At 43.2% G+C, this 15,488-nt stretch overlaps 1 protein-coding gene across 8 annotated transcripts in view; it reads right to left on the reverse strand.

The window, feature by feature from the left end:
- The window catches only part of SYBU (syntabulin), a 43,760-nt gene that overhangs the window by 16,839 nt on the left and 11,433 nt on the right, over window positions 1-15,488 (reverse strand). For 7 of the 8 annotated variants that reach the window (XM_077271092.1, XM_077271089.1, XM_077271087.1 and 4 more), the window contains exons 3-4: window positions 9,573-9,753; window positions 6,609-6,806 (exon numbers count right to left, since the gene is read on the reverse strand). In XM_077271092.1, the coding sequence (XP_077127207.1) occupies window positions 6,609-6,806; window positions 9,573-9,753 (379 nt within the window). Of the gene's footprint in view, window positions 1-6,608; window positions 6,807-9,332; window positions 9,473-9,572; window positions 9,754-15,488 lie in introns of those variants that run through there. The other variant, XM_077271094.1, reaches the window with a different exon arrangement.

The following is a 15,488-nucleotide window of genomic DNA, read 5'->3' on the forward strand; positions in this document are numbered from 1 at the left end:
CTTGCGACGCTCCGGTCCCAAGAATGCATTGCGGTCTCGCAAGATGATGACGTAGCGAGACCGCAATGCATGGACCGGAGCGTCGCGAGGAGCAGCGGGAAAGGCGACGGAAGGTGAGAATATAATGATTTTTTATTTTTTTTTATATTATTTTTAACGCAGCCATTAACCCTGTGTGAGCGCTGACTGCAGGGGGCACTGACAGAGTAGGAAGGTGTGAACTCGCGGTCGGACAGTGCCCGTCGCTGATTGGTCACGGCCAATAGGCGAGGCGGGATTTCCGTGACAGACGGATGGAAGTAATATATATATATATATATATTATATACACACATATATACATACACTCACTGGCCACTTTATTAGGTACACCTGTCCAACTTCTTGTTAACACTTAATTTCTAATCAGCCAATCACATGGCAGCAACTCAGTGCATTTAGGCATGTAGACATGGTCAAGACAATCTCCTGCAGTTCAAACCGAGCATTAGTATGGGGAAGAAAGGTGATTTGAGTGCCTTTGAACGTGGCATGGTTGTTGGTGCCAGAAGGGCTGGTCTGAGTATTTCAGAAACTGCTGATCTACTGGGATTTTCACGCACAACCATCTCTAGGGTTTACAGAGAATGGTCCGAAAAAGAAAAAAAATCCAGTGAGCGGCAGTTCTGTGGGCGGAAATGCCTTGTTGATGCCAGAGGTCAGAGGAGAATGGGCAGACTGGTTCGAGCTGATAGAAAGGCAACAGTGACTCAAATCGCCACCCGTTACAACCAAGGTAGGCCTAAGAGCATCTCTGAACGCACAGTGCGTCGAACTTTGAGGCAGATGGGATACAGCAGCAGAAGACCACACCGGGTACCACTCCTTTCAGCTAAGAACAGGAAACTGAGGCTACAATTTGTACAAGCTCATCGAAATTGGACAGTAGAAGATTGGAAAAACGTTGCTTGGTCTGATGAGTCTCGATTTCTGCTGCGACATTCGGATGGTAGGGTCAGAATTTGGCGTAAACAACATGAAAGCATGGATCCATCCTGCCTTGTATGGAGCATCTTTGGGATGTGCAGCCGACAAATCTGCGGCAACTGTGTGATGCCATCATGTCAATATGGACCAAAATCTCTGAGGAATGCTTCCAGCACCTTGTTGAATCTATGCCACGAAGAATTGAGGCAGTTCTGAAGGCAAAAGGGGTCCAACCCGTTACTAGCATGGTGTACCTAATAAAGTGGCCGGTGAGTATATATATATATATTTAAATAGATAGATAATGATTTCTGAAGCCTCTCCTAGCTTTTCCTGGATGAGATATACATGGCCCTTCCTGGAGCCTAGCACACACACAAGGCGAGTTTTGGAGAGGTCAAGCAACCCCCGACCGCTTGTCCTGCCACCAGCCCACACTTGATTTCTTTTTGCTCCAGTTTCATCACGGCACCATGGTGTTCTTCTTAAACACCCAGACGTCCTGCAGTCCAGCTGAGCCAAACATGAACTATAGATCCCTAAGAGGTTTGGGTGCGGGGACTGTAATAGATAGGATTGATTGATTATGGCTCTCAATGTGGCTCGGGGACTGGCACACAAATTGTGGGTAAGCCAAAAGTGGTTTGGCCATAATGGTGACTAATGCCAGTTTTGCCACAGATTCTGTATTGCGCAGATTATCTGTGACAGGGCGAGAGTGTAAATTGTATATTTATGGTGCAATTTGTTTTTTGTTAAAGGTTTGAAAACAAAGGAGGCCCTGGGCGGCAGACACTGGATACCAGATGTACCCGCATATGTATTCTCCTCCTGGAGGATCACGCGCTCTGTGCTGCTGTTGTCATGGAGACAGACTTTACTGCATCCTTGTGCTCGCAGGTCAAAATTAGACGGCTCCATGACAACAGAGAATAGAAAAAAAAAGACAAACCCGAACCTATCAGCGGCGGGACCATGCGGCAGCTGCAGAGCTGGAAGGTAACACTTTAGATTACCTCCAGCCTTCTAAAAACAGAAGAGAACTGAGCCGCTAATGAGAAGAAACATTTCCAAAACACAAGATGTAGTGAAAAAGGAATTGGAGATTCTCCTTGTAAAGACAGAGCCAAGACTGGAAGGGGTTAAACACTTCAGTTGGTAAATTTTGCTTTGTCGTTCTTTTAAATTTATTTCACCTTATTAAGATTATATTGAGATATTCCCCCTCCCAATTTTTTTAGGAATATTCAAACTTGCGACTCCTCACAGTGCGCACTGTCAAGATTCTCCGATGCTGAGGGAACTGAGTCATATGAAGTGCGATTTCTATACTGTCAGACACATTCTGACTAGACATGTCCGGGCCTCGCTCAAATCACTTGTAACTAGTCTAGTCGGCAGGTGACCGCACGTGTTCCAACCGCACATTCGCGGTCATGCGCTCGCCCCCGAAAAATCCTGACAATGCGCACTGTGAGGAGTCGCAAGTCTACAGTCACAGAGTAACCGCAGGCTTGAGCCCCAAGCCTGGACAACCCCTTTAAATAAATGTTATGATTGGTCTACATTAAAAATGTTAAGTATTTGTCTGTGTGTTTTGTAGATTTTTTATTTATTTTTATAAATGAAAAATAAATAGGTCTTTCCTGAGATACATCTATTTTTATAAATCGAGTACACCCTTCCTTTACTTTTGTTCCTTGCATGCGAGTGCCAGCTAAGTGGATAAAGAACCTCACCCTCTCCTTGCCCTTCTCTTAGGAAAAACTGAAAAAGAACTCCATACAGTACATTTTTTCATAGATTTCACAAGGAAGGATTATAGTCACAAGATAAAAGATTATATATATATATATATATATATATATATATATATATATTATATATATATATTATATATATATATATTTATTTATCTCTCTTCACACATTGCCTCCACCTGATGGTCACACGTGTCCAAATTGACCATTTCACCAGTGCTCATCTGGCATCATACACGGCAGAACTGAGGGAGCTGGCATGAAAGACCGCAGGAATTTGCAGACAGGAGGGAGTGACAGTCGGCCATGTGCGCAGGGTGAATGGAGAACATTGTTGCAGCGCAGTACCATCCATCTCACGGGATTTGTCTAAACAAGAGACCGTTTCTAAAACAGAATATTTCCAAAGCCATGACAAACTAAAACCAAGGCCCGCTTACAGCGAACAATTCTCCACATGAGTCAGTGACCCAGCAAAACAAGACTTCTCAGATGTCACTTGTAGGAATTAGGATCCTCTAGATTTTTCCAGAAACAGTGCCACTATTCTCTGTGGGTTCTGTCCGGTACTGCACCTCCGTCATATTCAAGAGACTAGAGCTTAGTTATAACACCGGACACAATCCATGGACAGGAGTGGCACCATTTTTAGAAAAAGTAAAGAGCAAAAACTGTACCAAGTAAGAATTAAAGGGGTATTCCCATCTCCAAGAACCTACCCCAATATGTAGTAGGAATAATAATAATAATAATAATAATAATAATAATAATAATAATAAATACCTCCAATTAGAAATGTAAAAAACCCAGGAGAGAAAGACCGGATGTATGGTCAAGGAAGAATAGGGCAAGAGGATTAAGGCTAAAAGATCTTTATTAATGAGGGTAATAAGGCGCAGCACTACAAGCAAAAGAGGTGCCCGCACAAGTAATAAAGCATGGTTATACAAAACTATAATATATATTAAAAGCCAAAAACACTAGGTAATATATACAAAAGGCTAATGTGCAGATATACAAGCATAAATGGCGAGAGAGAGCCCACAAGGAAAATGCCTTACAGTATCAGTGCGATACGGGAGATAAGTGTGACTGGAATAATGAAGCAGTCATATCTGAATATCAAGTCAAATAGAGAAAAAATAGAAATAAAAATAATTAGATGATGTGCAGTGAGAAGAAATGCCACAAAAGTGTAAAACTTTATATGGACAATAAATAGTACATCACTCAATAATAACGTAACGTGTCCAAAATACAAGACAGCAGGTAAGTACGGACTATGAGATGCACAAGCCGATCAGAGGAGTAACTGATTGCAGAGAATCACTTAGAACAAATATGAGCAGGAGATACAATGCCTGTGGGATACATGGGATCGGAGTGAGGTAGGATATTGGTGGCAGAAGCTCAATGGATTCCCTGAGTGTCTGGTGGTCACCCCGACGCGCGTTTCGGAATGTGTCCTTTGTCAATGGAAGATTAGAAATGTAGTATAGTTGTTCTGATTCACTACGTCACTTCCCTCATGTGCAGGCCCTTAGGTATCTATACCACATTTGTAATTGGAGGCATTTGCTAATATTATTACACTTACTATATATTGTGATAGGATCTTGGAGATGGGAATACCCCTTTAATCAATCATTAATGTTCCTGTGCTTCTTAAAAAGGAAGCCATCAGAAAATGACCTATTGTTTAAATCAGTTTTTTTTTTTTTTTCCTTTCACATTCACAAAAAAACAAACCACAATTTTAAAGAGTTTTCAGCAGGTTCCTTATCAGAGACAGTATTAATATGACAGGTAGCACCTCTATACACAGTTGACAGCACCGGATCCATCAATCACAATTGGTGATGTTACACCTCACCTGGTACTGTTCCCTTCACAATGACCTTTGCACACACTCATACCTAAATATAACAGATATGGGGTGTGTGAGTATGTCTTTTGTGGCTACATACATGTGTTGTTTCCTGAAACAATAATAAGTTAAGAGTCTTCAGAAAAAGAAAAAAAAAGCCCCACACATTGAAAGCAATACCTGACTAAACAATTGGTCATTATCCGATAATTGTTCCCTTTAAGCCGCACAAAGCTTTAGCACAAAGTCGCCATACCAGCCAATTATCTTGTGCATACTGGGACCTCCCAACAATGTGGTCAGAGGAAAGAAGAATCAAACAATTTTAACACTGGATCCTTTGGCTCTCAAGGGAAATTAGCTGCTGCCAGAGGCATTTGGAAGAAACTTGCTCCTCTTATCCTATTAAAACAAAAAAAAAAAAACAGACTAGACACCATTACATCCGGCCTACGGGCCCATAAATTGTAGGGTGGATCTTTACCGTATGAGGAGCTTATTTTGCAAGAGCTTTGCGGCACTGGTGGCAAAAAAAAAAAAAAAGGTCCAACAGAAAACTGTTTGGAAGTGACAGAGTGCTTGATGCCACGGCTCTTAAGGAGGGAGAGAGGAGTACAAACTGTCCTTTTCATAGAATGCACCATGCAGCACAAACTGTCCAACCTGAGATCTTCTCACTTGTATCCAAAACATTATTTAGACTCTCACCTGTAAGAGCCCATGTCCTGTGCTATATTACTCACACACGTGAGAGATTGCCATTTCCTCATATTCAGATTAGAGCTGTAGTTACCATAGCAATCCTAAAATTGTACTGAAATACAAGGGCACGTTAACATTCCGATAATGGAACACATCTGGATTTGCATTTGTTTTTGGCTCATTCAAGATTAGGCAGTGTTGTTGCTCTCACAAGGCATCAGTCACTATTTAGAGAGTGTTGGGAAACTACTGGAGGAAAAGTGGTGACCTGATGTCCTCTTCTCCAGTAGTTATGCCGTTACTACCAAGGGGAACTATTCTAACCTCAATGTGGGCTTAATACCTCAGTGTTGTATAAGGCCAGGCTTCCACATACCCAAATTACTTGCCTAGAGATGAGCAAATCTCGCGATTTGTTGTGGGAAGATTTGCTTTATTGGACCAGTAGATTTGGTCTGAAGCAAAAGCGCCCCGATTGCCACAAAGACAAGTTACATTTTGAGTTCTTGCTAGACCCCAAGCATAATAAATGGGAAGAAAGGGAAGGCGTTAAAATAAATAAAATATGTTCCACTCACCTGTCCAAGCCCTCACCTGTCCTTATACTGCTACCTCTCCCCAGTCCTTCACGCTAGTCTATGGTTCTTCTGGTTCAAAGGCCATCGATTAAACTCATGTGGTCAAGTGGGGGAAAAAAAAACAAAAACAGCATGGACTTACGTTGCCCGTCCATGCAAGACCGATGACTTGCCTCTGTCACAGAACAGAAGAATCAAAGACCAGAATGGATGACCAGGGAGCTGGGACAAGCATGGGCAGAGGTGAGAACGTATATTTTTAATCCCTTTACCAGGGTTGAAACATTTTTAACAATTTGCTAGATTCGTGCAGATAATATCATCTCCTAAATATCCTTGTCGTGGTTGGTTCAGGGACCATAGCTGCTCACATGTAAGCTGTATATTGTTGTTTGCCATATTAGTCTAGTCTATTTTCCTGCTCAAGTGTGGTTGCAGGTCCTCATGAAAGTTGCAATTCAAGGTACCCAACTAAATAGTCAAGGATCACTGTGGCCTACGAGCACTGTAAGCCTTGCGTGACCACCAGAGGCAACGCGGTTTACAACTTTGGATCATGTCAATTGCTGGGTTTATGGAACAGGGTGTCAATTTGACCTCCACTCACTCCCCCAAGACGGTATACGAATCAGTCATCTTCAAAGCCATACCATGCTCAAGTCATGAGGATGCAATATTTCTATTGCTTGTGGAAGAATAACGATAACAAAAGATCTGTAGAAATCAGAATTTTACCTGTCTTTAGATGTCCACTTTTCGGTTCCTTTTTGTATCGCGCTGGCTGGACATTGCCATCTGCAAAAGTGCCAACATTGACTCTTTTGTGGCTGTAGTCATCCTCACTTCCTGTGCAGAAGCCCATGGGACTCATACCAGCATCAGATGGTGTCTTGACTGGGGACACAGACTGACTACTTGGACAACCAGTATCATCTAGGGAAAAAAAAGGGAAAATGAAGTCAACTTCGTAAAAGGGTGTTATTATGTAAGCCAGTCATATCTTCTGTTTACATTTATGGCTCACGTATATTGAACTGCCATGTACATTACACTGGGGAAAAAAAAAAATAAAAAAAAAATGGAGACTAGTTGACAACAAGGGAGCACTTCCACCCCGAGGAACCATTTACATAAGTCCCTATTCCTTGGGTCTTTGACAGAGAAGATTCTTCAGCTCTTCTGAAAGAAAGACCTAATGCAATACCAAAGAGAGACAAGTTTTAATAAAGGGGTCCTCCACTACCAGGATATTGATCTACACTGTCACCTTCCATCAGATCAGATCAGTGGGAAGAAGAAACGGGCAATTTTAAACACTGGATATTTTTATTCATTTTTATTTACTCGAATAATATGTTAGAGTCCTCGCGGCTGCATGTTTCATAGCGGTTTGAAACCCACAACACATGCATGGATTCAAACCAAGTCCCACCATTCGATGCTTCACCGCGGGGCCAGTTAATTATAAACACCTTCCTCCCCGCTTGTTTTTCCACTCTAGCTCCACCCCCTTCTTTGATTGACAGTGGTGGCTTCATAATCAGAAAAGAGCAGAGATACAGTAGATGGAAACCAAGCAGGTGGGAAGGTGTATACACATGATTGGACTCCGCAAGAGAAATAGAGATGCTGCGGTCTGGAGAGACGCGCCACATGTCCGTCTCCACGGGCGATTCACGGACGTCTGTGACGCATAGTGGACATGGGTTTCAAGAAATCCCATTCACTGTGCAGTAACAGCTGGACGCTGCACAAGTATGCAGTGTCCAACTCGTAGCATTTACTGATCGTCTGCACATACCCTGAGCGAGCTACTGAAAAAGCCAAGTGTTTCACTTCTCCAAATGAAATTACAGTGACGGTAGCCGCTCACATACAAGACTACTTCATCTGCTCCTTGCTACTCGGTCAGAGGACCCAGATTCTGCCAAAATTTAGGAGTAAGAGTCACTGCCAAACAGCATCCTAGGTGCTAGTCCTCTACTCTGAGGAGAGCAGATTGTATTGTGGGCAGTTTGCGTCCCCCAGGATGCAGGTTGTACACTTCAGAGGGATTTCTGATCCATGATGGTTACCAAATCCAACAAGTATAAGGAAAGCTTTAGACTTTTGTAATCTTATCTAGCAATTATTCGTCAATAGGAACCCCAATTTACTACTCCCAGTGAATCTTTTTCTGATGATGTGATGGGGGCGCAGTGAATGACAGTTATCCGGCTCGGCCAGCTGGGCTGTAACGATGCGTTCACCAATGTGTCCATCGTATGATCAGGACAGATCATTACACACTGGGAGTAGGAGATACAGGTTCCTACTGAATGACTGCAAGCCATGAAGAATCAATACAGAAAGATTATTGTAATTTATAGCTATAGGCTCCATCTACAACCACTAAAGACATTACTGTCCTGATAGCAAGATGCAACCCCCCAGCATGAAAAAAAAAGTGTTTTGTTGTTTTTTTTCAAGAAATTTGATTTTTAATATTTCCAACTTTTTTCTATACTTGGCCAACAGTATATTTTTACAGTATCAACTTTTCTAGATTTTTTTTTGCTAGCTCTTGGAAACTGCAGCCAATTTTTATTTCCGAAGTCATAATGAACAGAACGTATCTTGGGAGTTTCCAGCAGCAGTCGTGTGTTTAGCTGCTGACTGTACAGCCAGATGCGGCAGGCAGAATGTTTTCCACAGCCTGACATCTGAGCCCGGTGGCTTCTGTCCAAGCACATAGATGAAGGGAAGGACGTGGTTCTGGTGCCATGCGGTAAACACTGTCCTCCCGTGTTACTAACTGGAACGTACACGTTGGCAGTACATATTACCAGGGGCGTGCGGGGATGATATAAAGTGTGACTGTTCTCATTCAGGAGGGAGTTCACTCTTAATATTTGCCTTGCTCAAAGAACACAACAGATGGATCCGCTCACACAGATTGTGTTCATTTTCTGCTCGAATTTTTCCTTTCCCCCAAAAAACGTTCTTTGGTTTCCTCATATATTCATCATGACAATCATGGGTTAATTGAGAAGACCAAGTGCAGATAGCCAGTGCTAGCCATGTCAGACAGAGGCCAGTCCCGTGATGGATGACATGGCAGTCGTCCATTATGGGGACTCCTTGCAAAAAAATTTACCGCATGTTTCATTTTAGTCTTACAGTTCTCAGGTGCAAGGATATTTGTGAGATAAAGATAACAGAAGTTGAAGCAAGAAATCCATGAAATATTACATATACTGTTATACAATGCCCATATAACATTGCCATTCAATGTCCCAAAAATACTAGCACGTAGTAACGAGATAATACTCCCTTATGGTGCCCACATAATACTGTCATCTATTTCCCACATTAACTTTACAATTAATACCGCCATCCTATGCCTAGTGGTTTGGCACAAGCTCCATTCTTATATTATACCAAGGCTTGGACCGGCACAAAGGAGGACCGATGGATTACCCGGTGGGCCTCTGAGCAGGAGTGGGTCAGGAGATATATCATGTAGCTGAACAGTGGGCCCCCAAAATTGATGTGGTGGGCATCACCATTCAACCTGTGGAAAGAGGGGGTCCGCTCAGAGGCCCGGAGTGATGGCAAAGTTCTCCCACCCTAAAAAAAAAAACACAATATGCAGCTATAAACCGTCTTCATACATACGAGTCAGACACACCAGCATTCAGAGTCCCGATGGTTAATTACCTGAGCAGAAGCTGTTGCTACTTATGGTCCTTGCAGATCGACTTGAAGTCAAGTTGAAGTCTTTGCTGTCCTCTTCCGAGAAAGGAGATTCAGAGGACGGGGACGCTTTCTGCTTTGGCAAGTATGGCCTCAGCACCAGGCGGGGGATGCGGCTGCGGGCAATCTCTTTGTCTTGCATTTTCTGTTTACAAAAGACCAAGACAAAAAAAAAAAAAAAGTAAAGCTCTTTGTGTCATCTCTACCAAGGAAATTAAAAAAAAAATAAAATAAAACCTAACTGACGTAAGCAGCATAATGGAGGCAAATGTTCCGTATTGCTGGCGTTTCCATGGCAACAGGTTCAGAAGCCTGGCGAAAAACAATTTACTGGCAGATTGTAATAGCAGCCTTACATTACCACACATACATCAGGATGAAAATAAACTAATGTAGCAAGGTATGTATACAACGGTTTATTGCAATGCTTGGGTTGGCATAGGTTTCGCCAGTAAGACGTATAATGGTGCTCCATAAAATGCGAAGTGGGACCACAACCGCCCCAGAAGAGAAGGATCCTGCACGAGGTGGTGTCCTCTCTAGTTTCACACCACTCCGATGGATGGGGCCCATGATGAAGCAGAACGTGGTCTTATGATTCACAAGCCCTACGTCATTAACACGAAAGCCATGCTGTAGTTATTGGTCTATCATGGAAGATTAGACGTCCATATCCAACACTCATGTAATATGTGGGAACGGGCTGAAGTTGGTGTCCAGTCCAGAACATTTACCCACTGCCTCATCTAATATGGTAGCCAAATAGGGGAAAAATAACTGGCGCAAGGACCTTCCTTCTTGGGCTAAAAAAAAAAAAACAAACAAAAAACCCACACACAACAACAACTAAATTTGGCCCCATCTCTTTTGAATATTGTCCTCCAAAACAATCTGGAAAGGCCATTTTTTTGATAGTCAATACTCCACAAAAATCTCCTTTTCTTCAAAGCTTCCAAGTCTTGTCGATGGGATTTTCTAGAGAGGCTGAAAGGGACCAGAAAGTGAAGATATTTGGCCATGAAGGGAGTCAGCACCAGCTATCAATTACTGAACCTGTAAGGTCAGCCCTATTTTCATGTCACTTGCATTGTGTACTCCTGTGTGTAGCTCCAGCCTTAGATATAAAAGAGGCTCCTGTCTAACATCTCCTGCCTGTACGTTAATAGCTTACTATCCATTCTACATATTGTATTCAGTCAATATTGGGGCCAATTTATAGGATGTGTACTAAAGAGCAGGAGATTAAAACTAGGCCTCGAGTCTATGGAAATTTCAATATAAGCGTTCATTACACAATGCAGCTAATTAAGGTCTATGCTCACAGGAAACAATCACTGGCCAACCTTGCCTCAGGACATCAGAGAACCATCCAGATTCTCCGATCATTCATAAATAGAGATTGGTGCCCCCAAGGACAACGGTGGGTGTCTAATAGGTCATTTGTGAATCAACCATGAAGAGAAACGCAAGTAACACAATTGACTCCACCATCGGTTGCCCAAAAATCATGTTCTAATTGACCACTGGGGCCAGAGGGTCTTCAGTGGGTCAATCCAACCCTGTATTATTTAAAATAGACCTCCGTCAGCACATGACTGTTCAAACCAACCACAAATGCTCGGTGCTTCCTAGGAGTAGTCTAGTGCACCTTCTCATCTACTTGTTTTTGCATTCATCTTTGTACACTGAACGGTTTGGCCACATTAATGGATCAAGAAAGACTGTGCTTGGCTTGAACAGCCATTTTCTGCTGACAGACTTTACAGATTGCAATTACACTGATATGATTTGGGATTGCTGGGAGATTTCACCTCTGAAGCCTGCAGAAGTGTCAATGCAATATAACCTAGTCTAGAACTGCCCAGTAAGTCCACCCTGGAAAAAAAAACGCCCTGACCAGTAATATGTTCCTAGGAAACATGACACATCCATGTGAGAGTTGTCACACATGGCCACTAGGTTGCACTTGGGATATACAGTAAAAAAACAACAAACAACCACATTAATTAACAGGAAATTCAATTACCATACTTTATGATCGGTGGGAATCTGATCTCCGTGACCCCACAACCCCCAATGATCAGAGAAGGAGATAGTCATCACAAGTGAAGTCCTGAAACCCCCTTAGTTTTCCAGGCACATTGGCCCTCTTGGCCACATGGTTGTTTACAAATGGCAGCTGGCCCAAAACCTTTCACATGGGGCCACACTGCAGTAAAGCGCAACTCAAACAGTTTTCTGGAGGCCTAAAGTGCAACTTGAATCTTTTGGGCACCAACGTAAAGTCTGTAACAAGTTCTCCTACCCATTGTTCAGCATTGGTTCTACTGGATTCATCATATGTCGAAGAGGGGCATTTGTGCCCCCTGAGATCCACTGGGTGCGACTGCTAGCCTTGTATTGCTTATAGCAGTGGTGGCGAACTTATGACACGCATGCCAGAGAGGGCATGCAGAACCCTCCATGTGGGCACACAATGCCAGCCCCTACTTCAGCTGGATCTGCATCTTTGGACACACATCCAACTGAAGCGTATTGCATCGCACAAAGTTGACAGGTCCGGGATCTGCAATACACGCTGACGGCCAATAAGAGGCCAGCAGCTGACATCGGCATATACATGACTAGGCGCATGGCAGTAACGTCATGAGCACCCGTCGCCTGGACGCATATATCGGGACGAAGAGCATAAACATGGAATTGGGGAGCATACACTACAAGGATGGGGTAAGAGCACCAGAAGGAGGGGAGAATATACGACAAGGATAGAGGGGTGCACATATCGCAAGGATGTTGGGAGAGCATATTCGACAAGGATGGGGGGGGCGAATATATATCACAAGGATGAGGGGGGTATATTCCTCTACATCTGAAGTGGTAAAATGCGGTGTTGGCACTTTGCCATAAATAAGTGGGTTTTGGGTTGCACTCTGTCTCTAGGGTCGCCATCACTGGCCTATAGCTACACTCCTGTCATGTAGCCTGCAAACTGGGTGACATCTACCATTGCCAAGAATATTCCAGCACCAGAGACCTGCGTCTCCAGAATATACCGAAAGTAAGACTTCTCCCACCTCTCCGTCTTCTCTGCTCCAAGGTGAATAGATTAAATATGCAGAGATAGGACAACTCCTTTGGCACCAAGTAAAGGAAAGACTTCTTGCACACCGACTATACATATGCAGCCATTTACGGTACAAACAGAAAAGGCTCTCAGCAATCTGCCAAATATATGATAATTGTAGGCTGTAATTACTGCTCAGAACTGGATGTAGAATGTATTTCATGGAACTGCCCTCGGTTTTGGTTGTGTGTGATTAAAGCAATGCAATATTGTCCTGAAAAATATAGATAAGAAAAAAAAATAAATTTGGGTACATAGAGGGCAGCACACGGCCATACTACAGCTCCATACAGAAAGTTGTACAGAAATATATTGTGAATCCCTGCTTAGAGCATGAAAAGGAACATGTGAAACAAGCCTTCATACAGGGGTCCCCATTAAGGACCGTCATTGTAGCTGAAGCAGCTATAAAACGTTGCTTCATTCTCTGTAATGCATGGACATACTGGGGCCTCCATGGAAAGCTTTTTATAGGGGGTTGACTGGGCAAAAGGGGCCCATGGTCTGAGGATTAGATTCTGAACAACGATTAAAAAAAAAAAAAAAGCAAAAAAAAAAAAGCCAGGCTCACCTGTTGGCAGACCACGGGTTGCATCGGAAGCGATGATATCATGTTTTAACGACCCACTGGACCACAACGGTTTGGGATAGGCTGCTGTGATCAAGTGGCTTTAACTATACATCAAAAACAGTTCAAGCATACCTACCAACTTTTGAAGATGGGAAAGAGGGACAAAGTTCGGAGCGCTTCGCGCTCCGCGGTAAATTTTAGACCACGCCTCTGACCACACCCATTCATAATTAGTCACACCCATATCCACATCCCAACCACACCCATTTAGCACTGCTGATCACACCATTTCATATACAATAATTATAAACAAAAATATGGCCACACAGTGCTCCATACTGTATAATGGCCACACATGACGCTCCATACTGTATGATGACCACACATGACGCTCCATACTGTATGATGATCGCACATGACGCTCCATACTGTATAATGATCGCACATGACGCTCCATACTGTATAATGATCGCACATGACGCTCCATACTGTATAATAGCCACACATGACGCTCCATACTGTATAATGGCCACACAGTGCTCCATACTGTATAATGAACCCACATGATGCTTAGTACTGTATACTGACCCCCCCTCCTGTATGCATGGCTCATAGTTCCCCCCCTCCTGTATGCATGGCTCATATTTCCCCCTCCTGTATGTATGGCTCATATTTCCCCCCCGTATGTATGGCTCATATTCCCCCCCTGTATGTATGGCTCATATTCCACCCCCCCTCCTGTATGTATGGCTCATATTCCCCCCCCCCTCCTGTATGCATGGCTCATATTCCCCCCCCTCCTGTATGCATTATGCATGGCTCATCTCTCCAACCCCCTCCCGCCCCCATCTTGAATGGCGATGGCGCGGCTTACCGTCCTCCTTCATCCCCCCTCCCCTGTCCCCGTCCCTCATACTTACCTGTTCCTCACCGCGCTGTCATCCCTCTCGCTCTGTGTCCCGACTCTCGGCTCAGCACCTTCTTCCTGGGTGAGCGGTCATGTGATACCGCTCATTTAAGGTCATGAATACGCGCATAAGCCGAGACCAGGCATCGCTGCAGAAGGAGCAGGGTGAGTATTGTTTTCAAGGAGGGTGGGTGGGAGCGGGTGGGAGGTGACCCAACTTTTATAAAAAAAACAAACAAACAAAAAAAAAAAAAAAAACAGCCACAACCTAGGCACGTAGTGCGGGACAACTAATGTCCCGCCCGGGATCACGGGACTGACTGTCAAAATCAGGACAGTCCCGCGGGATCCGGGACGGTTGGGAGGTATGGTTCAAGTCTTCTATCTTGTGCCCATCAAAACCCACAACAGTCCTGTAGCTGGTTCAATGATGGAGTCATTGCTTCCAATGCAGACCCTGAAAGGCCTGTGCTGGATTCAGTAAGTAACAAGCCCCAACATCTCCTTAAAAAAGAAACCGGTCAGGCCGGCGTCACTCAGCGTAGGGAAATACGGTCCATATTTTATGGCCGTAATACGCAGTAATTTTCCCAAAACACTGTTCCGTATTCAATGCGAGGATGCGATTTTTACAGACAAATGTATCCGTGCGTCATCTGTATGGTGATTTTTTTGCGCAGGCTTGCAAAATGGACACATCATGGATCCATCGGCTCAAATATTCCTAAAAACACATATATATATACATACATTATATACATACATATACATATATATACATATATATATATTATATATATATATATATATATATATATATATATATATATATATATATATATATATATATATATATATATATAATGCCTGAACGGCGTGGCGACGTTTCGGATATCTTTATCCTTTTTCAAGCCACATACTCGTATTGGAGTTTTTCTTGATAGGATCCTGAACCCCATTGCCAGTCATGCGGAGTCCTTCGTTAAAGACACCACCGATTTTCTTGAAAAAATAGGTGGAATAGAAATAGTTGGAGATGTTATTTTAGCATCATTCGATGTAACATCACTATACACATCTATTCAACATAGCAAAGGATTGAATGCTGTCAATAAAAAATTGCGGGCCACAGAATACTCTGAGGAAGCGAGAAACTTTATAATACAACTGTTAGAACTGGTATTAACCAGAAATTATTTTTTGTTTGGTAACACTTTTTATTTACAGTTGAGAGGCGTGGCCATGGGTGCCAACATGGCACCCGCGTACGCAAATATT

Source organism: Ranitomeya variabilis, chromosome 6 (assembly GCF_051348905.1).
Source record: "Ranitomeya variabilis isolate aRanVar5 chromosome 6, aRanVar5.hap1, whole genome shotgun sequence".
Classification (NCBI taxonomy): Eukaryota; Metazoa; Chordata; class Amphibia; order Anura; family Dendrobatidae; genus Ranitomeya; species Ranitomeya variabilis.